Source organism: Lates calcarifer, linkage group LG17 (assembly GCF_001640805.2).
Source record: "Lates calcarifer isolate ASB-BC8 linkage group LG17, TLL_Latcal_v3, whole genome shotgun sequence".
Lineage (NCBI taxonomy): Eukaryota > Metazoa > Chordata > Actinopteri > Centropomidae > Lates > Lates calcarifer.
Genome location: NC_066849.1, coordinates 5258437 through 5283936, shown reverse-complemented (window position 1 = coordinate 5283936; position 25500 = coordinate 5258437). Strand labels below are relative to the sequence as shown.

Here is a 25500-nt window from a genome sequence, read left to right as displayed (position 1 = left end):
ATAGTTAGTTAGTCAGTTAATCAGCCATAGGATAAAATGAATGATAATCTCCTGCTGGGATGACCATGTGATGCATGAGTGATCATTTGGTTTCAAAGTGATCTCACTAATATAGTGAGAAATGGGAAATAACATCTATAATTGTATAACTTCTGTGAATAATCTTATTACAACTATTTAAATAAAAGTAAAATGTCTGATAAGATTACTATAAACGCCATGTTAGTCACCACTGACAACTCATACTGACAATGTATAAGTCTCTGGTAAGTCACACTGAATAAATTCTTCACAGATGCATTAACAACAATAGCAACAATAATTTTGTCTGTAATAATGTCAAAATAGCAAAAATGAATTATTTAAAGAATTTTAATAAAATTCTTATTGTTTGGCAATGGGTTTGACTCACATGTGTGACTCATCCTCCTGACATTATGGAACAAAAAGCCACATAAAATGCGTTCAAGTAATGTATGTTGAACTGATGATGATTGTTGTTTTCACCACAAGATGACGCCACAGAACACCAACATGTCTGACAAAAAAAGGTGTGTCGAATGAATAGCATGCGATCCGTAAAGCTTACCCTTAGGAGTTTATGTTTACCTGTATGTGCAAATTAATAGTAAAAGAATATGACAGAATATATAAAAAGTATAAGGCCACAGCTAAATAAATAGCGATGAACGATACAAGTAAAGCTAAAGGGGGGTGTACAGCTGATTAAATAAGGCAGAGGTAGAGATATACTGTATTTCTAAAATAAAGCATCTAGAAACCATGTCCTTATCCCTTTTTTGTCTGCATGCCTTGCTTCTAGTTGCATTGCTGCAAACATTATATCCCTGATTTGACTGTGATATACATGAGTCACAATGTAGATGAACAACTGTCCTCTTCATAAAATCTCGTCCTCTGACTCTGGGTCCCTCTCTCTGGGCTTCAAAAGTCCCATTTCCATCGGAGGAGTCCTCTTCAATCTGGAGCGAACCACACTACAGAGAGAACACAACAAACACCAGGTTTTTGAGAGAGTGCCATTGGAGGTGCTCAACTTGTTAATCCCAGGACAAATATACAAGCAGCAGCTTATGGGCTGTCTGGTTTGGAGTAGGTTCTCACCAGCTGACAGTGCAATAGAGCACAGCCACGATGAGCATGGCGAAGGCAAGGTGCCAGGAGTAACACATGGTGATAAACATCATATTACTGGGATCCTTCAGGTCCCACTCAGGGCCGCTGGGAGGATACAACACAAAACCAATCTGTGTCCAAAGAGAGGGTGATGTTTGTTAGAGTGTGTCCTGAATGTCCACCATGAACTTCTGCTCATACATGCACATATTCAGACATACCTGCCAGAACCAGCTTCCCTGGAGGACGGTGAGGGTGCACCGCATCAGCTCCAGAATGATGTTACCTCGGTGGAAGACCTCCAGGGAGGCGACAAGAGCCTCTCCAAAGATGGCATAGAGCAGGAGCTGATGTACATGGACGTCCAGCATACTTCTGCCGTGGAGGTGGTAGAGGAAAAGAAATCCTGCAAAAACAAAGGAAAGGCATCATGGAGAAATAGATGAGAATGGTGGAGTAAAATATACATCGCTTTGTTTACTATGATGCTGACATTTGTCAGTTTGATGAATCAATCAATCACTGATTCCCAGCCAGGGCTACCACAGGGAGTACAAGGAAATTTTATAGTAGATTAACTACGCTAATTTGAAAAAAACTAATTCAAACTTTATTTGAAAATACTGTATATATCGTCAGCTTTAATCTGAATATAATGCGTTGCAAATGAGAGAGCGTGAAAATGAGCAAGCAAAGAAGTCTGTTAGCTAAAAGAGCTGGATGGATGAAATGTTTAGCTAAAAGTAATTAATAACTAAGCAATAGATAATACGTGATTAGTTAATAGTTGAATTCATAGACATTTCAAATATTCAGCTTTCCTTAAAAGTAATGGATACATGGTTAAAATAGACAGCGATAGCTAAATTAATGAATAAACACTTGAAATGGTTAGCTAAATGTAACGGATAAATAGTTTGAATTTAAAACTAATTAATGTACAGTACAAATAGTTAACATTAGCTACAGTAATGGATAAATGGTTAAAATGAATAGCTTATTAAGATTGAAGTCTAGCTTCTGCTGGTACAAATGCAAAAACAGGACCATGACAGGTGGTGTTACAGAAGGGTACTTGGGTACATCTGAAAGGACTGTGGGGTCCATCTTAGAACACTGTTAAGAACCACTGATGTAAATAACTACAACATCAAAATGGAGACTGGGTAATAAACATTTTACCTTCATTAAAGAAAGCAATGGCCAGCATTAACCTATCCAGTGCCAGTGGGGCAGCTTCTGTGGTGTGGATGATCAGCGACACAGTCCCAGCCAGGCCAAAGAATAAGTACATGGTGGCATGCTGCCAGTTCATCAGATGTTCCCAGTGTTTCTCAGCAAAGTCATACAAGTGGAGCCTCGGCCCATCTGCAAAAAACTGCTCAGCCAGCATCCCTGTGGAATTTGGCAGAGGAAACACTCAGATCTCCTTTAATCATGAGGTGATACTGCAAATGGCTGTGTTTTTAAACTGTAACTACACAGTATGGACTCTATGGACAAAGATTTCACAGACTTTTCTAAATGTGTATATGTAGAGCTCTGTTCACCAAAAAAAGAGAAGAAGAGTATGACAGAGTTTTCGATGATCTCCAGGCGGCGCTGAGAGGCTCTGCTGGCCAGTCGAGTGGAACCTATGTTCTTGTTCCTGCGGGTGGCGTGCCAGAGTGAGTACTTTCCTGACCACCAGATCCCAGCTACAAGGAAGAAGCTCCCAGGGAGTGCATGGCCCTTAAAGCTCCCCATGACTCACAACATCTGAATGGTGGGAGGAAACAGATCTATTAGCTGCCGTTATAATGAAGTGAGGACCTATGATTGCTGCTATCTCAATAATCTAAAATCATTTTTTCCTCTTGCACTACTGCAGAAAACACAACTTTTAACTCAGCACAAAGCAGGGTTTATTCTCAATATTGGGGCTATATTGTATCAGTAAGTAAATAATCTTGGTTTCCTTTAAATGCAGGCAGTAAATGTATCAAAACAAACAAGATCATTTCACCTACTATACAGTTTGGCATATATTTATATAAAGTGTTCCTCCAGTATTTTTCGCATGGATGGCACAAGTGAAGGAATAAGAAATGGGGAGGGAAAAGTGCAAGAGTGGCTGTAATTTAGTTAAATGCCATAATCAGACATAATTAGTGTGTGTGTTGGCGACAGCCCTTCAGCTGACCTTCATAGAAGTGTGTCTAGACAGAGAAAGAAATCTGGTTGTGTCAGGAGGCTCACACCTTTACCTTTAAACATGAACCTGTCTCCTTCACTACACTGTAAAATAGAGCAGTTTCTCTGTAGTCTTCATAGTTATACCACTGCTTACTCAATGAACTGACACTGTTCTCCTGCATGTTCTCCTTAGAAACAGTTAGCCATCATCACCTTGACACCTGATTGATGTGTGCTGTTCTCTGTGGGTGCAGACCAGGCTGTCACCATTTGCTGTCTATACCTACATTCTCTCAAGGGAACAAACACATGTCTAATAAAAAAGAAAATGATCAAAAACAAACAGGCCTTCTTTTCAAAGTCAGTCATGGGTTGTGCCCTCTTTTATCAATTGTGTACCTCCTCATAGTTTCACTGTAAATACTACATGAGGAGAAAGGAGCTTTGTGAAGCTGCTTGACTTCAGTCCACTTAGCAATGAATAATGCTTTGTAAACTCTGAGAGCAAAGCTGGAGTGACATCAATGGTGAGCGGAGAATAAGAATAAGGTGCATGTCCGTACTTTCCTTTGTGATGGAGATGACAGGCAACATTCTGCCCAGCAACAAAGGGAACCTTTTGAAAGAGGACAGCCAATACAAACAGATTGTTTCAGATGTTAAGCTGAACTCATCTGCGTAAGACGGCCCTTTGCCTGTGCATCCTCTCCAGACTGAGGAAAACACTTCAGTTGCCATGACAATCAATCCACCATGTCACTGTAGTGCTGCTGGAAGACTGTCGAGTGTCTGTCTGATTTAATCAACAACAACATCTGTGTTGTTTTGTTTCCAGACTCAGTGTGTCACACACATGAGGGATTTCATCAAATAAATACACATTTTCTATTATACCTGGTGTTGGAGAGTAATAAGTAGATTTACTCAGGTGCTGTTCTCAAGTCCAATTTTGAAGTATCTGAGCTTTACTTGAGTTTTCCATTTTATGCTACTTTACACTTCAGCTCAGAGGGAACTTTCCTAGCTTCTCTCCAGATAAAGATTTTAAACACAAAACATGCAGTCAGTTTATAAAGTATGATGCACTGTGATAGATTAAACTACCCGACAGTGTACCGTTAAAATCGGCCCTGCCTTGACCAACTACAGCATTAAAATAAAGCACACATGCTTGCAGGGCTTTTAATTGCTCTGGAGTATTTCTAGAAATGGCATTGCTACAAGTAAATGGAATTAATAGTGATGATACTTTGTCTTAAATGTTATGAAACCACACTGAGATACAGTATGTACTGTAAATCTTGCTTTTTAAGTGTCACTGCTCGAAAATGGGACATAAATGTTGAGGGTATTAACTAACTAAGTGCTCGCCTTGTGTTTTGCCCTGGAAGAGTTGACAGAGCTGTTAAGTTTATGAATACAAACTGTACAGCCTGCTAAAAACCCATTAAATCCCTCACCTTGAGATAATTGAGCCATTTGCCTGAGATTATTGGGTGTAAAGATCAGCATATAGTTTTGTGGTTTACTGAGCTTCTAAATGTGAAATTCAGACTTCAACATAAAAGCTTACTGTATAGACACTTTTTTAAGACTTTGAGAGCAGAAGCAGCGCTGTAGGTTACAGGCTGGATGTAGTATAAAGCTACTGTACAACAAATTCCTTCACAGCTGAAATAAAAATGGGGGTCTTACCCAAGTATGTTTGCTTCTTGAGGTGAAAAGTTGCTGGAAGTATGTTCAACCAGGAAAATCAAAGTATTCTCATTTTATCTTCATACACATAATTTCCCGGTAGCAAATAAAAGGTTTCTGTTTTTCAGAAACCATGAAGTAAACATCAGCTATCTCGTATCTGAGACTCAGCAGCCTCCAGACCAGACTCGTTGCACAATCTTTTTTTTCCTCATTTTTCCGACTCTAAACAGTTTAGTCTTTTACTCCCCAATAAACTATCCCATTGGATGACTGAGAGGAGCTGGCGTCATCAGTCCGTGCTGTAATTGGCTGAAGTCCACGTCAGTCTCAGGTGTCCACGTGTGCACTTTCACTCCGCCTGCTCGTGCACGGCTCGGTCCCTCCCTGCGCTGAGAAAACCGCTACTTTCCATCCAGACTGTGCAGGCCGGGCCGGGCCGGGACAAGACCTCCATCACGTACACCGCAGCTGGAAGACTTCCTAGTCCTCAGGCAGGAGGATTCCTTTCCATTCACCACAGACCGAGACAACCTGTATTATAGCGACAAAAGTGTGGAGGGTCGTGTGTTATGTTGAACTCAAGTGTTAACTTGACGCAAATTATGACTTCCAGTCAGGGTGTGTAAAATAAACAATTAGCAAAGTCAACAGAAAACAAATTAGCCACTGTTTTCCAGGAAAACCATGACATATACTATTTTTAAAATACCATTATAAAAGACCCATCTCACTGAAAACATACGTCAATTGTAGTTTGATGTCTTCAGAATTTATACATGTATATGTATTTGTGAAGTGTAAAACAGGAGGATAAAAGTGTTAGTTCTGAAAGTAAAAGATTAGTTGTGAGCTATATTTGACTGGCAGTTACACAAAATGTAGTTTTCAACAGGACCGTAGACAGGGTTTTAGAAAACCTGAGGTCAGGAGCCCACCCAACACATCCTCAACCACCCTTAGACAATTTTGACCATAACACAAAAAGTTCTCTCTCTTTTTTTGTAATTATTTGGATTTTTCATATTCCATGTATTCAGGTAAATCTTCATTTTTAATTCCTGTGGAAAAAATCAGTTTCTATATTTAAATAATTTTCCAAACTGCAGGCTTAGAAAGGTTGAAGCTCTGATCATAAAGTGTTTTGACTGATGACCTTAAAGGAGTAGTTCAGCATTTTGGAAAATACACTTGAGAGTTAGATGAGAAGACTGATATTACCCTCTTGTTTGTGTGATAAATATCAAGTTTCAAGCAGTAGCCAGTTAGCTTAGCATAAAGACTGGGAATGGGAAAATAGCCAGCCTGGCTTTGTGCAAAAGTAGTCAACACATCAGCCTACCAACACATCTAAAGCTCTCACATTCACATATTACACAGAGACTGATAATTTGCTGTTTTACTGGGGCACACATCCAGAGCTATTACCAGGTTCCAAATACAAATTTAGCATTCAGACATGAGTGTGATGTCTATCTTCTCATCTAAGTCTTGGCGAGAAATAATATTTCTCAAAATGCTAATCTATTTCTTTTAAGAAGTCAGATCTGAACATAATAAATAGGAACATAATAAAAGCCAAACAGATACCCCCCAAAATACAGATATAGTACTCACAGTATCTGCTTTATAATTAGTCCTATATTACTTGTAAAGTCACAGAACAGGTACTGTTGGAGTTAAACACCAATTTAACAAACACCATCTTGACCACTTAAATAGACACAGCAGCCACATTTCGAGGTGAATTAATTGAACTGATCACATTGAAAACAGCTGCATTCCAGTCAAGTTTGTCAGTGACAGGGCTATGAAATTTTACATGCTGACTTACTGACACACCTAAATGGAATGGAGCCATCATTAATATTAGTTATGTCTGTTTTTTTTTTTCTCTGTCAAGTAAAAATGTCTGTTTTGGTGTTGCCAGTGTTATTATGGGATTCAAATACCTTGGAATATTGTTATTACTGGCTCTGATGGGCTGCAGTGATATAATCTGAGCAATCTAGCAAGGGTGTGCCACATCAGTGTGTCTTTATTCAAGAATGTGAGACCACAACAGTCACAGCAAAACAGTGCTGTGTGCCATCCAGTTTGTTCTCAGGAATACAGTCAACAGGGCAGCTGAGGGCTGATACTGTCTCTGTTACTTTCTGCGTTGGTCATAGTGTAACTTCAGTCTTTAAAGTCCTGGCAGTGTGAAACTGGCTTGACACAGTGATTTTCTTTATTTCTGGGTCTGAATAAAAATATTTTATAAGTTAGGAGAGTGACCAAATAGTCACATATGAAAGACAGTCCAAAAACCAAATTTATAATTCCCAGAGAGGACAGTAAGTATAGCTTAGATAGACTTTTAACCTTTAATAAAAGTGGAAAAAATGAGAGAAAGATGACATTACATTACATTTAAGTTAATCCTATTAGGCTTTATCTGTAGAGTGCAAACAGACTCATTTTGGTTGGACATATATACATGCCAGATCACAGCAAAATAACAGGATTCACTAGTTAGTTATGTAGTATTCAATACATTATATACTGAAAGACAGCTATTTCTATTTTTAAAAGATAAAGTTATGTACATGTAGTCTGATTTTGTTGGACATGTAGCACAGGCTGTAAACTCTCATTTGGCTGTGCATGACATGCAACACAATGGAGATGCTTGAAAGCTCAACTGTATGAAGATGACAGGCGTCTAGACCTCACATGCAAAATATTTCACATGCAAAACAATAGCATAGATAAGGCAGGAAGATGGAGCAGACGGGAAAGCTCACAGTTTCAGCAGTAGGAGTTCACTTTTATGTCTAATAAGAGAAGGTGCACTCACTCACTTCTAGAGTTGCAAAGATAGTCCTCATGAAGCAGTGAGTGTTATCATTTCCATCCATTCCATTAACATATCCTCCCACAACATTAGAGTTTTTCATGAACAGTGAGCAAGACTATAATACATAAAAAATATTTACCACAATTAGTTTGAATATGCAAATACTCACGTACTATTGACATACAAGCTGAAGTTAGTGTGTAACATTAACAAGGTGTAAATGTTTTCAGTAACCATGAGCTGTCAAATAAATGTGTAAGTCATGCTCAAGATCATTTTTAAGGAATAATATGACATTTTAGGAAATGTACTTTTTACTCGCTTCCTGAGTGTTAGAAGAGAAGATTGATAGTACTCTCATGTCTGTACACTAAATATGTAGCTGGACGCCGCAGGGGTTTATCTTCTCCTCTAAAGATCACTAATTAACACTTTACATGTCATTTGTTTAATCTGTACAAAATATAAAGTGTGAAAATGACAATTTGCTGTTTTATGGGCATTAGGTGCTGGACTATTTCTCTGCTGTGACTAGTTGCCAGGCAACCAGCAGAGACTCTAGGAAGTTATTGGTAGATTTTGTTACCTCAGTCTTAAAGTTAAGCTAAGCTAATGGCTGTTGGCTGTATTTTAAAGACAGATCTGAGAAAGATCTGTCTTTAAAATAAAGTGAGTATAAGTATTTCCCAAAATATCAAACTACTCCTTTAAGGTAAATGAGACATGCAAAAATGCAGTAAAAAAAACTGTTAAAAAGAAAAAATAATTGTAGATAAAACTTATTTCATATAATTGCAGGCTCAGTGCAGTGTTCAGATTGTCTCTGATGAAATCTGGACAAAAAGACAAAACCTCTTACATTTCTATCATATATTAATAAACAATACGAGACCAGCACCCTCCCTTAACAGGAGATGAACAAAATAAAAGTCTCCTTCTTTAGTACTATTTTGATGCTCAAGCACAGGGTTGTTCCAGGAGTTCAAACAGGAGGACTGAGGTGTAGTGGAGGTCTTGGGGTCAGGGGGTCACGTGGGCATGCAGGCATGGCAAATGCAAGTGCAGGATCGTTATGGGACCAAGGTGCGGGACGATGACCAGTAGAGGGGCTTTGGCATGGACACATGGACACGACATGTGGGACACGTCTGTTTCTTCCACAGCCACTGCTCCACACACTGAAACACATGTTAAGAGACATTATTACATCTGTTGTATCTAATTTTCACCCAGGCTGAATGTTTATGATTTCTGCAGGTATTGATTTCCCTCACTGATGCCAGGAGGTAATTTCCAACACGCTGACCCACAGTATGCATATGCACAACAGGATTAACTCTGACCCGACCCCGAGCTGTGAGGACACTGTTGTCACATGTTTTACTCTGCTGTTGAAGGAGTGCAGTTATGAAAGTCCCAGCAGATTTTTCTGGTCAATCAACTTACAAAGCAAGTAATATCCAAAGTAGATAGTTTTAAGTTAAAACTTATTTCCACGGTTATTTATTGACTTGTTTTCATTTCTGTCACAACATAGAATACAAACATCTTTCTTAACAATTATGACTGAACACAGAAATACACGTCATTTTGGACTTCATCAAAACAACTCCCCAGCAATCAATGTTACACACATCATCGCCCTACAACTCCATAGTAAATAATGTGACTGGAAACTTTAAACACAGGGATGCAACCAAATCACGATAACTGAGACACATTGATAATACTGTATGTGCCATATTAAATATTTCTATTTTTTTCTCTTCACACTATTGAAGTTATATTGCAGTTCTGCTAAACTGGAAATAATCTCCTTGTGTGATATTTAAAACCATCTGATGGATGTAACCAGAAAGATATTGGCTAGACAGCAACAAGCTGTGACTCATAACTGAACATAAAGTATCATTACATCATTTACGGACTACTATGAAGCAAATAATTTATACTGTACATGTCATTTATACATGTGGTAATATATAGAGGCACGTATTCTTTGCCAGTGTTTAAGTAACATATATTTTAATATGGCAGCAGGTAAATACAAGTTTGTTCAAGTACCAGTAATTCCATTAACTCCTACTTAGCTTTGCCTAATAAAAATTTTAAACAATCCCAAAAATAGAAGGCTTTTTCAGACTTTTTAAAGGTTTTAAGTTTTATTAATGAATTCTGACTTACGAATCCTCCTAGGTTTGGGTTTTGACACTGAGGACTAAGAGTCATAATGACTCCACAGGGCATTTTCACAGGATCTGGTCAGGCACAGTCAAGGCCCTGAGATTTGAACACTTGAATCACTTGAATGTCACATAATTTTCATCTCCTTTATTTTCTCTTCTTCTTCTCCTCCTTCACACAGAATGATATCAGCGATGTCTCCGCAGGGAAAGTTGACGGCGGGGCGTGTGCTGCTCCTTCTGTGTGCAGAGTGGCTCGTCTGCTGACTTCCTCCTCTCATCCGAGAGTCTCCTCACCTGACAAGCTGCTGCTTCGCTCCCACTGCGGGGCCGGCACTGCTCTGACTTCCGAGCCGCCTTCAGCACCCACCAAAGTAGAGACATCACAATCAGTAAGTGTCAACTCCTCTGACCAGGGGTAAGCTGTTAGTGTGCTCCACACTTCCACAGAGACAGGTTTCAGAAGAAGTCACACTGTTCATTCCTCATACCACTTCATGCATGTCCAGGAATGAGCAGCCTTCATGCACCTTGGATATCTGATATCTGACATGCCAGGACTGGAGTGAGTGAGTGACAACTCCTTTGCATCAGGAAGGTCACGGCTGTGGGAACACAGTGTAGAGGAGACATGCAATAGATCTAAAAAAATGTTTTTACCTCTTTGTGGAAGCGGTGCGTACAGTGCAGCTCTTGAACTCCTCCACTCTTACGCATGTCCTCATAGCAGATCAGGCACAACTTGTTATCCTCATTCTGTTAAAAAAAGAGTCAACGATAGATTTTACACGAAACATCTGGCAAAAAATTAAATGTAATAGTATCTATGTCATATATTTAGAATAGAAATTGCACTGTTATCCTACAACACCAGTTCACTGTAAAACATTTGTGTATTTACGTTACAAAGGCTTGATGGTAAACAGCAACCAACAGCTTTTATTTTGAAAGTTGTCTTGGATATAATATGCGTTTAGCCACAGATTCCTCTCCAAAAATCCTCTAAATTATAATGGATAAGCAAACAATACAAACACTGTATGCCATAGTAAATACAGAAAATATACTCTGTAGATACAAATGTTGACAAATGTTACACAATACAATTAACCTAAACCTTGTACTGTAAAGTTCAAAGAACACTGAGCTTTCAAATCAGAGAATGCAAGTTAATAACAACAAAAAATATGAAGTACTAAAATATCCAAATATAAAAACGTAGGAGTTATCTAGACATTGAATCAATGCAATCCTAACCCAGCCATGATCCTGTCAACACATTAAGGTAATACACCTTTTAATTCTCTTTAAGAGCTCCTTAATCTTGAAGAGCTTTGTAATACCCTGTTAGTGAAAGACAGAGTGTACCAAACCCGACATGAACCTGCATTTAACTTTATAATCAACAACACACTGGGCTCATTTTAAAAAAAAAAAAAAAGCACATGAATTTTGATAGTACCACTGCTCACCAGAGACATGGTCCTCTTATCACGGACACGAAGTCTCTTCTCGAAGGACTCTGTGAGCTCCGGGATGGTGGTGATGCGGTTCTCTGGGATGGCTGACTTTGGGCGGCTGTTGTCATCTGAGGAGGCGCGACGGGCTCTCTGGTGGGGCCTGACCTCCCCCTTCTCCTCTCTTGTCTTGATGTGGCTGGGAGAGGGAGCCATTGTCGCTGCATGGAGCTTGTTCAACTTCATGGCATCTAATTGTGACTGTGGATCACACAGAGAGGGACAAAGTGTCATTACACAACATAACAGTTCTTACTTGTCCACACTGGTTCAAAGTCAGCTGAAAATAAATAGCTGTAGCTGAAAATGTAAAGAGCGGCTCATGAGAACATTAAAACCAGACAGATGATTCTGCTGAGCCTTTGTCTGTGAATGAGGTTAGTCACTCACTCTCCAATATCCTTAAGTAACATGTTAGCAAAGTCAGAAGTAACAACCACCTAATTATAGTTTGCCTCTGGGTATGAGGGGTTCACAGTACAGAATAAAGTTTGTTTGTTTTTTTTTTTGCTTGTGTAAGGTGAATATTCTGATTTGTTCTTCTCATTGATAAATTACTGTTGAATTATCCTGAACAGTGTTGGACCACTGTGTTATGGTATCCAAAAGGTGAGATCTAACTGAGAACCCATGAGTCCACCATCATGCTCTGTCAGTTCTTCTGCATGAAACCCAACCGTTTGTGCTGTGGTTATAGAAAAAAAAGAATGCATTTGAGTTCATGCTGCATTACACATCCACCTGCAGTAGTGTGGATTAACAGTTAGGTCATGTGGCTGCAATGTGTTTTTCTGCCATTTAACTCAGAGGATTTACTTTGGTTCCTAAAGAATAAAACTCAAGACCTCAAAAAATCTCAATATTATCAGCACTGCCAGACAAATTAATGAAGAATTCTACATGTGGCAAATCTAATGAATAAATGGATCAAATCTATGCTTGGAAATCCATCACATGCACTGGCATCAAGTTCCTTGATTGTGCAGGTCATTTGACTTTTGTCAGTAAAATTAATTCAGACTATATCAACTGCCAGAAGAAAAAAAACATGAATTCAACTGCACACACACATTGCTAATGCCTTCACCGGTCCATTAATTATACAGGGTAAATGTTTACATTTTGGTAAACATCCATCTTGCTAAATTGTCCTCAATACTGTATTGCATACTGAGCACTTACTGTATGAGACAGAGGTGTGCAGCTGTGTGGCTACTACTGACCTCTGACGTCCCTATAACAAGAATATCTCTAAAACTTACATATACCGTGCATCAACATGGAAACCAGACTTGCACCAAGGTTCATTTGAAGACTTCCTGTCAGTCACATGAGGCAGTGAACTCAGTGTTTGATCACACTGATGTGAGGTAATACAGAACTCTGAAGAAGTAATGAGAGGAGCTGACACCAGTATTATTACTCACAGCATTAAGAATTCTGTACTTTGTAGGTTTTATGTCGGAAATTTCGCATGTTACAAAACAACAGCTCAGAAAGTTTAATTAACGTACGTCTGCATGATCTACATACAGATATAATCAATTATAAACAAGACTCCAATCTGTCTGTCTGTGTTTTAGTGTGTGCTGGGGAAACGTCATATACTTCTGCATCAGCAGACAGTATTGATGTGAAATTGGTGGAGGCAAATCACAGGTCAGGACATCCTATTACTAAACACTATAACAGACCTACATAGCCTGCATAGCACTCATACCAGCGTGTGGGTTTTCCATGTCTGCTGAGTATATACATGCATTACTTTGCTGTCACTGTCTGACAAAATATACTGTAAATAATATCATGCTTTCTTAATGATTCAACCTCAGTCTTTGCATATACTGTAAATAACTTTCATACATTTTCCACATTATTTTATTTCTATTAATATAGGGGCATACAGTATATTGTTAATTTATTAGTTAATTAGTTAAGTGCGTAGTGTTTAAGTAAAACACTACATGCTGAGGTCAGACACGATAGAAGGCAGAAATTGGAAGAAAAAAAAAAAAAGAAATAAAAAAAGCTGTTTACATGTCAGTGCAAATTCATGTTTAACAAAGTCACAGGCATGCATCCAGTAAATGCCAGGGGACCTTACCACAGTTGGGAGTGATGCTCTTCGATCAGCTTGTGTTTTTCCAGGTCTTCTGAAACTGCGTTTTCTGTCTCTGGAGTGTCCACCTTCTGCTCCATGACCCCAGTAACTGCTCATCCATTTTGTGAAGTTACCATCATCATCTTCATCATTGTCCATAATAATGGCAGGCAGCAGCCTGAGAGACATGATGGAGTTGGACGGAGAGCCTCTTGGTGCAACAGATGAAAGTATGATTCCAGCTGAGTGGTGTAGAGAGTAAAGACAACGCTGAGCTGACCTACTAATCCTCTAACTGACTGGCTGCTCTACTACTCAACACTGTCCCACAAGGCAAAGGTAACTTACTTCAATTAGATCCCGCTGGTGCCTCAAGCACTGTGGCCGTAGTTGTGTTATTTTTGGATTGATCCAAAAATAAACTGCAGAGCTTTTCCTCAAGTCTTTAAATAAGTGAATCCCCTCTAATCTATTTAACGTCGCTGAAAGAAGAAAGTAAAAATGGAGGTGATGGGGATAAACAGGAAGGGAGGAATGGCTAGTATTTTGGCACTGGGTGTGTGATGTGACCACTGCTTTTAATCTTTCCATTACAGTCACGGGCCTGGGGGTAGACAACTGAAACTCCAATTTCCCCATACTTTCCACTCGCTGAGTACATCAAACCTGTCAATAATTATGGAGTGCAGGCATCTCTGTCTGCCGCTGTGCGCTGTGAGCCCGGGGCTTGTGTAATATAGGACAGAGAGGGAACATATCTTTTCATATTACACTGAGTACTACTGATCTACAGAGACATTTTTTTCTTGTTTTTGTTTTAGAGATGCTTTTTTAAATCTAAGTAAAGCACATTTCCCATATATAATGCAATTTAAGTTAAGCAACTAAAAAAGCTACATGTGCACAAACAATCATAAGCACATTATTGTACACTGACTTACTTACTGGACCACAGGGTTAACTTTTCAACATTTTGTGGCACTAGAGCATTTTGCATTTGAATATAAAATCTAACAGAAAAACACACTGGTAATTCTACAATTAAAATTAATTCAAAAGAGGACATATTATTAACAATATAAGATATGCAAAATGCAATAGAGTCACAGTGGAGTCTCCAGGTATCTGTGGTGTTCATTACAGGTCATCAATGTTTCACTCTTTAAGTGGCCTAAGCAAAACAGGCTGTACTGAATATGTTAAAGGTAAAAACATTGTAGTGCACTAGACACAATAATGTCTTGAGAGTTCAGAAACTGAAGCTAAGAGTCATACTTGAACACGATATAAACCCTCCTTCAGACCCTCACAAACTAAAAGGATCAAAATGCTACTAATTGTCTCAGAAATCTGGTTCTCAAAGAGGACGACTAATCCCTGCAGGTGATCTTATGAGACATCTTTGCTGCTTTGTCATGTAACCTCAGATCTTGACTGAGAACAAGATTACAGTAATCTGTCCTTTTTCTAACTTTGGGAGCCAATTGAGGTCACACACAAACACAACTATTTTTAATATCTGCCTATATGATATTAGATTATACAAATCATCCATGGAAATAATCCAATATTTTTCAGTTACTAGGAAAATAATTGAGATCCAGATAAATTAGCCGGGTTAACACCTTTTGATACACCTTTGATTTTTTTTACAGTGGTTGTTAAATACAGTATTTAAAGAAGTGCAAATAAATGGAGTAAAACAATGTAATACTATGTTTCAATTCTTGTTGAATGGGTGGAGGATCAAACTTGTGAATGCAGAGACAGGAGGCTGTGATCCAACTCCAACAGTGAATCCCTATTGACTAACTGACTCAGCTTACTTTCTGCTCCATTGTGTGTGTGCCAAAAACACACGTCACTCATTTTAGAAATACTGGATTTTAAAGATATTGTGTAACGAATGATATAAAATTAATGCCAAAAATATTTTAGAACAGCCAGCCATGGAACAAAACAACAATAAACTGTATTAATAAAAATCTACCTGCATGAGCCTCTGACGTTAACCTGATTAAATGATCAAGCAGGATTGATTAAGTATATTTACGTCAGGTGATCTATATAGACTTACATTTTCAAAATACCTGCTCCTTCATCCAAACACTTCCCAGCGTTATAGGAGCACTGACACATCTCAGTAGCCACAGGTTACCAAACATCTAGTGGTGGGGGCTAAAGCTAAGCCGGGCTGTGCTGACAATAGCGAGCACATTTTACAGGAATAACATACAGAGTCAGGAATAGCTGGAAGATCAGACATCCTTATTATAACCTCTGTCAGTATATATTTTTTTCCACCTTTGTAAAGCAACAATATCTGTTGGATCATTGAAGAGAGTTTCACCATAGCTAACAAACACACACACACACACACACAGTACAAGGTTATTGTGTCTCATCACGTGTTAGTGTAGTTTAGTGGCAAAATTGATTTTGTGGCTTTTCAAAACAAGCTACTGTGTCAGTGCAAAATTGATTATTCTGAAGGATGCAACATGTTTTAAGCTACTCAACCTGGACTAATCAAAATATAAACAATTTTCACATTTTATTCTTAGGGTTAGTATAAATTATGGATTTGGTGCAGCACCAAGAACAGAATGAAACAATAGGTATGTGATGTGTGCACAGGTTACAGCATAATTTACAGCATGTCCTTGAATTTTAGAACACCACATATGGGAACAGTTGTCCTATCAAAGGTCCTTGTTACTGCAAGGACAAGGCTCTACATTTCAGCTACTCCCCTCTAACCAGCTAAATACAGTTGACTTTGAAAACGGTTCAGTGCTGGTCACTGTTTGGGGACAGATGGCTTTAGGCACAAATTGAATGGTCAGGCTCCAGCACCATCCAGACAAGCACTAAGCTCTGAAATGGGACAGAGAGGAGACAGAACCTGGCAAAGATACAAACACAGAAACACACACTTTAACTCCACATTGATAAATCTACATTGATCAGGATGAAATGGTGTTGGGGTTCTTTTTTGTGACAGCAGTTAGCATTTTCCAAAATGTCTCTTCACAAACAACAATGTACATGTGCAGAGGTACACATGCAGCATTTTTAATTGGAGTGGGTATTTTTTTTTAACAATAAGAGCATGGATTCATTGAGAGTTAGCGGCACTGCCACCTCGTGGCTGCAGTCATCCCACAGACAAATAACTAACTTTTCAAGATTCACAAACATCATTAATGTGGTAGGATTTTGGTGGAAGATTTCATATTATGATTACTTTAAATGTCCTGTTTTTCTTCCACAAAGTTGTGCCAGTTAATATATTGCTGTCATCATTCACTTAACAAACAAAACCGAAAGTGGCGCTTTAGTCGCTAGCTTGTAAAACCTGGAAACCACATGTCTAATAGTCTGATAAAATTGATATATAGTTAAGTGAGTGCAAACTAAATTGTGGTATAGCCAGGCTTGCTATTTTGTTTCTAGACGTTAGGCATTGTCTAGAAATGTCTTTATAACTAATCTTCTCTATACGACTCTTTAGATACGTACATACATGTGTACATAAAGGTATTCATATGATGCAGATTTCAAATGTATTTTAACAGTGCCCTTCACTGCACACTGTCATTTAAAGAACTGTATAGTTTACACAGAGAACTACTAAAGTAAACTTATGTAGGGAACATTTGTCTAATTATGATTTCTCTGGGCGCATCTATTCTGCTTCTCAAACGCTCATAGATAATGTTTGGACTACAAAATGCTACGGTGGTACTACAATTACACACAGCCCGTAGCTTGTCCGCAAGTATCCCATGATTCCTCGCTGTGTGACCTCGCTGAGCACGGGAAGAAGAAGCGGCTCCTACTCACGCTGTCTGGTGGTGGTACTGGCTGGCTAACCATTGCTCGGTTGTAGATCATGGCTGCTTCAAAGCCAGTCGAGCCGCAGTCCGGGACAGGACTACCCCGCTGGCAGCTAGCGCTGTTAGTCGGGACTCCCATAGTGCTGGGAGTGGGGGCGGTTTACCTTTGGAACCGCAGCAGGACGAAGGAAAGGAAAGGGACCGGGGAACGGAAAACACCAGAAGGCAGCGCCAGTCCCGTGCAGGGCCAAGACGGCGCAGCTCGAGCCAGTCGAGAACAGGAGAACATGGTAACGTTACTGTTGCTTGGAGACTCCTCGTGCTTCCGCTGTTTATATAGCAGTCATTACATTAACACGATATGTTATTGTTTAGTACGTACGCTGTAATGGCTAAACCTGTCATTGCCGTGTAAGTACAGTCAAGGACACCTAACGTTACTGACGCTGTCAGTGACAGCTACCTTCACTAGAGCAAGGCCGATAGCGCCCATGATAGCAACCGGCTCATCGGTGGTGGATTAGCCAGTGTTAACTGCTAGCTAGCTGTTTCGTAAGCTAACGTTATCACCGAAGCTAGCTAGGCTAGGTTAGCTAGCTGAACTAGCCTGGCTGCAAGTGTCTATCACTACACGCCTGTAAAGCAAGACTAGTTGACATACAATGTGGAAGTTCAGCTGGTTAGCTATGTGGGAAACGCATGTGGGCATAACATGACGAGTGTGTTAACTGGTGTTAATAGCAATTGTAAATGTGCTGTGGGCATGATTGCTAACGTGATCGGCTCAGAAAGTGGGGCGGGGATGGCTGTCATTTGAATCAGTCTGTTCATGGTAGAGCCAGTTTTATCACATTCAGTAACAAGCTACAGGTGGCCGTCATCTCTTACACGCCATCCGATCCGATTTACATAGCTAGACCTACTCGGTAATAGTCCATTCACTGTGCGGAGTCCAAAGGTCTGTGTTACCTTTTGGGGAATGATTGCGCTTTCAGCCAAAATGTTACGAAGTAATCAACGTTTTCAGCGAAGTTCAAGCTACATTAGGGCTGGAGCAACTCTACAAACATTTACCCAGCCTTAATTTAATGGCGCTGCCCAGAGGTCTGTTGTTAGTGAGAAGTCACTCTGAATCTGTCATTTTCTGCCTGTGCCCTCCCATTGATGTTTATGATTAGTTTACAATTAGTTATGCCTACCATATGTTATAGGATTGAGCTCAAGAACACTGAACTTGGGTTTTGTGTTTATGCCCATCCATAAATGTTTGATTTACAATTATTATTTTGAATCCCTAACCTCTCCTGTAGGCATAGTTGTTGTAAATGGTCTGTTGCAGTGTTAGATGCTGAGGGATACTAAACAGTCTTCTGGCTCATCCAGTCCAGTGAGTGACAGGAGAGACTATTTAATCAATAACTGTTACCCTTTCCCTCTCTTTTTATTAGAGCCCCTTGGATCGAGCCCAAGCAGCAAAGAACAAGGGCAACAAGTACTTCAAGGCTGGCAAGTATGAGAACGCCATCCAGTGCTACACAGAGGCCATTGCTCTCTGTCCCACAGAGCAGAAGGCTGATTTGTCAACGTTTTACCAGAACAGAGCAGCAGCCTATGAACAGCAGGTTGGCACCACCTTTTTTAATCTGTGCATATATTGTTGTTATAATGTGAAAGACTCAAACAATTTTAGATATTTTCATCAAGAGAGACATTGGTTGTCCATTTATTCTTTTACAGAAATGATCAACATACAACATTGTAGCTTTTTTTTATCCTTGCAAGTGTCTTGCTTGTTGCAGTATGGCACACACAGTCCTTTTCTGAAGAGGTGTTCCCTTGGTCGAGGTGCTTGTAGAAGGAAAATCATGCTGTTTCATTCTCCTTTCCCTTCCTTACCTTAAAATGTGACTGAATTGGACTGACTGGATTTAATGCTTGCTAAAGGGGCCTTCTCTTTTTCTCACAAGTTAAAGCCAGAAGAGATGGCATGCCCCTGCAGAAAACTGTGATTACACCTGTTTGGTTAATGTGTTGCAGATTCTGTGCAAATCACCAACATTCTCAAATCTTTCCACTTTCATGTTTGACTGAAGGGTTATGTCACATAACTTAATGAAACCTCACAAACTTCCCAGCTAAAAGTGTAATGTTGACTCTTTGATTAATCAGTGAACTCGGTAACTGTATTATGGTGTTCTTTATTCATTTGGTTCTGTTCATTTGTGACAGGTCTGTGTCACCTGTAAAAAATATTTTGGGTAGACAGACCTCTGGACCACTGTATACTCGGATACAGATATTGTTTGGAAAGTAATTAGTGTATAACTGTCATTTCAGATGAAGTGGACAGAAGTGGTACAGGACTGCTCTCAGGCTGTGGAGCTAAATCCACGCTATGTCAAGGCTCTGTTCAGGAGGGCTAAAGCTCTGGAAAAACTAGACAACAAGAAGGAGTGCCTAGAGGGTAAGACACTTGTCTTTGTCTTAAAAATGTGCTTTTTCAAATTTAACTTAAAATGTGCGATGTTTACTGACAGTCTGTTTTGTTCCCTGCATATCCTCCAGATGTCACAGCGGTGTGTATTCTTGAGGCCTTCCAGAACCAACAGAGCATGCTGCTAGCAGACAAAGTGCTGAAACAGCTGGGAAAAGAGAAGGCCAAAGAGAAGTACAAGGTATTTGTCCATTTTAAGAGACACTTCTTTCTGTTTTATGTCCCTGTATCATCACAAGAAACTTACGGTTTTATTTCCCTCCTCTGTAGAATCGTGAGCCGATGATGCCCTCTCCTCAGTTCATCAAGTCCTACTTTAGCTCGTTCACTGATGACATCATCTCACAGCCCCTGCAGAAGGGAGAGAAGAAAGATGAAGACAAGGACAAAGAGGGCGAGGCAGCCGAGGTCACTGAGAGGTCAGAGAACATTTACTTAGTGTTAACTTTATTGATAAGTTAAGATTTTAAGCAGGGACAGAAGAGCTGGTAATACCAAACAAGATGCTGCTAATGATCCATAGGAATCTGTGCCCCTGTGCTCCCCTGGTAGTTAATTGTAAAACAATGGGCTGGTTTGCAGTGAAAGTTCTGACACGTTCAGGCAGAAGGTGTGAAAGGTGTGATGAAAAATTCTTCCTGGTTAGTGTGAATGTGTCTAGAAATTATCATGCCTGTCCTCCATTTAGCTACTTTTTAGCTAGTTTAGCTAGAGTTTGGCATTAGAGATGCAGTCATTGAGTCATCAAAATCCAGTGTGTATCTTCAGGGAAGCATGGATGTGTTCAGGGAACTGCATGGTATTCCACTTTAGATTCTGATGTACATCGGATAATTTAAGCCTCACTGTGTCTGGGGCTCCATGATTCATCATAATTATCCACAGGAAATTTAATAGGGATTTAGGTGAATTTGTGGATTGGTAGATAAAAACTTTTCTGATTTTTTTTTTCTTTCTTCTTCTTTACTTCCTTAGCTCTGGCTACCTGAAGGCAAAGCAGTACATGGAGGAGGAGAACTACGACAAGATCATCAGCGAATGCACCAAGGAGATCGAGTCAGGTGGTCGATATACTGCCGAGGCCCTGCTGCTGCGTGCCACTTTCTTCCTGCTGATTGGCAACGCTACTGCTGCTCAACCTGATTTGGACCGGGTAATCAACATGCAAGATGCCAATGTGAAGGTAAGGATAGTTTAGTTCAGGAGTGTTTAGTTGTTGTTCCTTGTTGAGGAATTCAGCTTCTGAGATAGTTGTTTAGTGGTTAATCTAATAATTTGTATACATAAACAAAGACATCCGTTACAAAGAACATGGAAAGATACAACCTTACGCATTCCCTCTGTTCTGTAATTTTCACAGCTACGAGCCAATGCTTTGATCAAGCGTGGAAGCATGTACATGCAGCAGCAGCAGCCTCTGCTCTCTACACAAGACTTTAACATGGCAGCCGAGATTGACACACGCAACCCTGATGTATATCACCACAGGGGTCAGGTAGGACGTTGAATTGGTTTCTTTGCCATCAGTTTGGTTATTTACTTAGTGTCAGTTGTCACTATCATAATGTTTGTCTCTTCCAAAGTGCAGAGTGATGGTGGTCATAAGATGGTGGGTGTGTTGTTATACCTCATTAGAAGTGTGCTGTGTATTTCCCCTCAGCTGAAGATCCTATTGGACCAGGTGGACGAGGCAGTGGGAGATTTTGATGAGTGCATCCTGCTCAGGCCTGACTCTGCTCTAGCCCAGGCACAGAAATGCTTTGCTCTTGTAAGTTATCAACTAAGACTAATGCCTGACATTTATTGTTTAGGAAAAATAAAATGATTTATTTAACCCCCCCCCCCCCCCCCCCAATTATGTTTTTTTTTTCCCAAAATAAGATATAAAGATTTATTAATTTGGTCTTTTTTTACATATGGCAACTATGCCTGGTAGAATTCACATACAGCTGATAAGTTCGTTTTGGCCATGTGTTCTTCAGTACAGACAAGCATATACTGGAAATAACCCAGCACAAGTGCAGACAGCCATGGACGGCTTTGAGGACGTTATCAGGAGGTTCCCAAAGTGTGCTGAGGGCTACGCTCTTTATGCTCAGGTATGAAATCAAAGACTTGGTTTTTCTTGGTTGCTTAATACTCATTTGTTTTGCCCACTGTACAAGATGTCAGTTGTAAAACTTTTTATTCAAACAAGGAAACAGCACTTTAGACCTTGTTGACATGTTCAGTGTGCACTTATGACTTGTTTGTTTTGTGTTCTTTTCAGGCTTTGACTGATCAGCAGCAGTTTGGAAAAGCAGACGAGATGTATGACAAGTGTATCGAACTGGAACCAGACAATGCTACCACATATGTTCATAAGGGGTCTGCATTTATTTCCCTTGCATGTTATGGTTCATTCATTATTCAGATGATTCATGTGAACAGGACATGTTGGTAATTGTTTAATGTATTTCTAGGTTGTTACAGCTTCAATGGAAACAAGACCTTGACTTGGGACTAGAGCTCATTAGTAAGGCGATTGAAATTGACAACAAGTGTGACTTTGCCTATGAAACTATGGGAACCATTGAAGTGCAAAGGTGAGATTAAGAATTAAATCCATACCCCACATTTGAAGTCTTGTTGAAGTGCTTGAAATAACCAGAGGATTTTCTTTTCAGGGGGAATCTGGACAAGGCAATAGAAATGTTCAACAAGGCAATTAACCTAGCCAAGTCAGAGATGGAGATGGCCCATTTGTACTCATTATGTGATGCAGCATACGCCCAGACAGAAGTGGCCAGGAAGTATGGGCTGAAACCTCCAACACTGTAACTTCTCTGCCAACTGATCGCCAATCTCAGTCTTCATCGCTGAACCTAACTGTGTTAAAAGTGCAACTGTCTGACTTGCTTTGATTTGTTAAAAAAAAAAAAAGAGTACTGGATTATATGAGAGAAAGGAAGCCCTGAATATATACCGTGTTTACATCACACTGAAGGGATTTGTTATCATGGAAAAAGAAAGATTCCTATTCAAACTGAGGCTGTGATCCAGGCCTGTGGTACACTTGGTGGGTTGATGGGTTGGGGATTTGGGGGCGGGGGGTAAACCAACATAGCCCTTTGTTGGCACTTAATTCAACCGGAACATCATCAGAAAATCTTTTTATTGTTCAGAATAAACAGAATGATTGGGTCATCTAGAGTGAAAAACATACATGAATGGTCATGTATACCTGTCTAAATTACTAGTTGCTATGTACAGTGTAGGAGAATTGAAATATGCGCAGTCTGTTGAACCAATTACTGACGTTAAGGCTTCTGTGACACTTTTAAATCTACAGAAAATACTGTGAGAGCTTTATATAGTTCTGATGGACTGTTCACTTATTAATTTATGCTGATCTGAAGTGTTTTTGTCCGGCTACTTCCATATTGTAACATACATTATCAGTTCTGAATGCAAGATTAAAATTCTAGTGAAATGTGTAATGTCTGTAGTTGTAATGCTGGAATTGATCCCGTGGATACGGGCAACAGAGAGGTTAGTTAAGCAAGTGTTTGTTTTTTTGTTTTTTTGTTTTTTTTTTAATGATGGGATTGCCTGTTTTGTTTTTTATATACTTTGTGCAGCATGTTCACTTTATAAATAAATGTAAATGCAATGCTCGTGCTGTCTTGAACACTAGGAAAACCCCAACTATAAGATACTTTGGGCGAAACACTTTTGATTAGAAAAACTTAACCAACTTCATGTCCTTAGTTTTTTTGAAAAATGTATTTTTGAATTGCCTTTAGTGTCAGAAGATGCCACATGGCATTGGCTAGTCAGTGGTTTTTCCTAGCTCACTTTAATTGAGAAACATGATTTATTTTCTATTTTTATTGTAAAATTTATTTTCATGCTACATTTGGATTTCATCTTTTGACAGGGTAAATCTTAAGACTGATTTTATTTTATTTTTCTCTCCTTTTCAAATTATTTTCTGAAAACCCACGCCTTATTGTTTCCAGCTTACATGCAGCCCCGAGAATCTCTTGGTACAGTGTATGATTTGGTTCTCAAGTAGCATCCATGCACTGTAAACATACAGTTAGCCACTACTGCTGAATGTCTGTATGTTAGGAGCATTTTCAATTTTTAGAAAACTAAATTGAAACCCTCCTGTTGTCTCTGACATTCATAAATCTAGCAGCAGTAATGGCTACGTTTCCCTCAATGTGTGGTAATACCAAAGAACCAAATCATGCATTCCAGCTGCAGCTGGTGAGGACTACACAACAGAAGTCCTCTCTCTCAGACCTGGAGAAAAATTGAGAGTTGACCTGGGAGAAATGGTAATAACCATCAGCAGTTTATCTGCAGATATCCACTACATTTTGGCTGTTTTAATAGAAAATCAGCGATGTGTATGGTGACCAAAGTTAAAGAGAATATGAATCCTAATAAAATGATAATTCCTGGAATGAATTTCTTTGCAAGTTTCTTCCTGCTCACTGTGTACATAGTTGTAATCTGCAGCTTGATTTTCGATGCACTGAAAACTCCTTGTCCTCTGATTATTTTTCAGTGAGAAATGTCATATTGTTTCATTCCTTGAAACTTATTTATGTGCTTAATATTTTCACTTATTTGTTTTTTTTTCAATCTTCTGATCTTTAATAGCTTTGCTACTGACAAGTAGACAGATTACAGCTTACATTAGTATTTTACACATTTATATTAAATATGAGGCCCCTTGTGTAACTCATAAACTGACATTAATCTTAAGCAGGCTGGAGATTGTCCACAAACAGGACCACTCAGTTGTAGACTAGTAGACTAGTTCAATACATCTTTTCCAGTGCTGTCTTTATGAATGGAAGGTAGTAGCAGCAGTAAAATGTAGATACTGCCACAAAAAGGTAAAGGAAATAAAAGCTGCTTCAAATGTAAGATTTTGTTCCACCTGCAGGCAATGAGTACTACAACTACAATTTATAATTTTACAGAAATGTTGTGTTTGAGATTTTACATTTTCTCGTCTATTAGATAAATTGAAATAATTTATAAACTTGCAATATTATATTCAAATACAGTTTTACTTAATGTTAAGCCTACCCAGGAAGTTGACCATGAGTAAACCTAATTGTAACGAGCATTTTTACAGAAAACACGTTAATGTGTTAATGTAGGAAACATAACGATGAAAATAAAAAAAAAAAATCAGTTAATTCCAGCTTCATGGTGTGCACGGTGATTCACTGAGACATTTCTGCAGGCCAGAGCTATTTCTATTACCAACACTTATGTCTCTCCTATTGTAATTCAGAGGGTGGGTTGGACATTAAAGACGTGGCTTGTCAAAAGAAGCATTTAGCCTTCTCAACCATGACCCTAACATGAGGACATTAGTCTGTTTTATTGTTTATTTCTTTTCTTGTTTATTTTTTTTTTTATTAAAATTTTAAAAAGTGCAAAGTTGCAACAAATACTCGTCTCACAATTACTAAAATAAAACAAGACTTTTTAAACTCGCTAGCTCATTGCCCC

General features: G+C 39.2%; 3 protein-coding genes across 5 annotated transcripts; 1 reads left to right on the top strand and 2 right to left on the bottom strand.

Moving 5' to 3' along the window:
• Positions 1 to 354: 354 nt before the first annotated feature.
• Positions 355 to 5231, bottom strand: tmem45a (transmembrane protein 45a). Its single transcript, XM_018669926.2, has 6 exons — positions 5008 to 5231; positions 2688 to 2895; positions 2320 to 2532; positions 1359 to 1543; positions 1126 to 1268; positions 355 to 998 (listed from the first exon to the last, which is right to left on the bottom strand). Exons 2-6 carry the CDS (start codon positions 2881 to 2883, stop codon positions 902 to 904), a joined length of 834 nt encoding a protein of 277 aa, XP_018525442.1. The 5' UTR covers positions 2884 to 2895; positions 5008 to 5231; the 3' UTR covers positions 355 to 901.
• A 2123-nt stretch (positions 5232 to 7354) lies between these two features.
• Positions 7355 to 14558, bottom strand: lnp1 (leukemia NUP98 fusion partner 1). Of its 3 annotated transcripts, none has more exons than XM_051077400.1 (5): positions 13651 to 14558; positions 11502 to 11747; positions 10690 to 10785; positions 10031 to 10386; positions 7355 to 9024 (listed from the first exon to the last, which is right to left on the bottom strand). In XM_051077400.1, exons 1-4 carry the CDS (start codon positions 13834 to 13836, stop codon positions 10219 to 10221), a joined length of 696 nt encoding a protein of 231 aa, XP_050933357.1. In that variant the 5' UTR covers positions 13837 to 14558; the 3' UTR covers positions 7355 to 9024; positions 10031 to 10218. The 3 variants fall into 3 exon arrangements, with proteins under 3 accessions (XP_050933357.1, XP_050933358.1, XP_018525342.1); XM_051077401.1 differs by having other exon boundaries at positions 10327 to 10386; XM_018669826.2 differs by lacking the exon at positions 10031 to 10386.
• A 2893-nt stretch (positions 14559 to 17451) lies between these two features.
• On the top strand, positions 17452 to 24438 carry tomm70a (translocase of outer mitochondrial membrane 70 homolog A (S. cerevisiae)). The gene is made up of 12 exons (XM_018670042.2): positions 17452 to 17776; positions 18935 to 19108; positions 19824 to 19950; positions 20052 to 20161; positions 20251 to 20399; positions 20956 to 21163; positions 21341 to 21475; positions 21641 to 21748; positions 21963 to 22079; positions 22250 to 22347; positions 22443 to 22565; positions 22647 to 24438. The coding sequence occupies exons 1-12, from the start codon at positions 17543 to 17545 to the stop codon at positions 22798 to 22800; spliced, it is 1737 nt and encodes a 578-aa protein (XP_018525558.1). The 5' UTR covers positions 17452 to 17542; the 3' UTR covers positions 22801 to 24438.
• The last annotated feature ends 1062 nt before the right edge of the window (positions 24439 to 25500 follow it).

Coding starts and splice junctions, on each gene's coding strand:
- lnp1 (XM_051077400.1), bottom strand. CDS start 13,836: ATGTCTCTCAGGCTGCTGCCTGCCATTATTATGGACAATGATGAAGAT. Junction 11,748..13,650: donor GAGCATCACTCCCAACTGTG/GTAAGGTCCCCT, acceptor TGTGATCCACAG/TCACAATTAGATGCCATGAA. Junction 10,387..10,689: donor CGCACCGCTTCCACAAAGAG/GTAAAAACATTT, acceptor TGGGTGCTGAAG/GCGGCTCGGAAGTCAGAGCA.
- tomm70a (XM_018670042.2), top strand. CDS start 17,543: ATGGCTGCTTCAAAGCCAGTCGAGCCGCAGTCCGGGACAGGACTACCC. Junction 19,109..19,823: donor CAGCAGCCTATGAACAGCAG/GTTGGCACCACC, acceptor CTGTCATTTCAG/ATGAAGTGGACAGAAGTGGT. Junction 19,951..20,051: donor CAAGAAGGAGTGCCTAGAGG/GTAAGACACTTG, acceptor CATATCCTCCAG/ATGTCACAGCGGTGTGTATT.
- tmem45a (XM_018669926.2), bottom strand. CDS start 2,883: ATGGGGAGCTTTAAGGGCCATGCACTCCCTGGGAGCTTCTTCCTTGTA. Junction 2,533..2,687: donor ACTCTTCTTCTCTTTTTTTG/GTGAACAGAGCT, acceptor CAAATTCCACAG/GGATGCTGGCTGAGCAGTTT. Junction 1,269..1,358: donor AGGGAAGCTGGTTCTGGCAG/GTATGTCTGAAT, acceptor CTTTGGACACAG/ATTGGTTTTGTGTTGTATCC.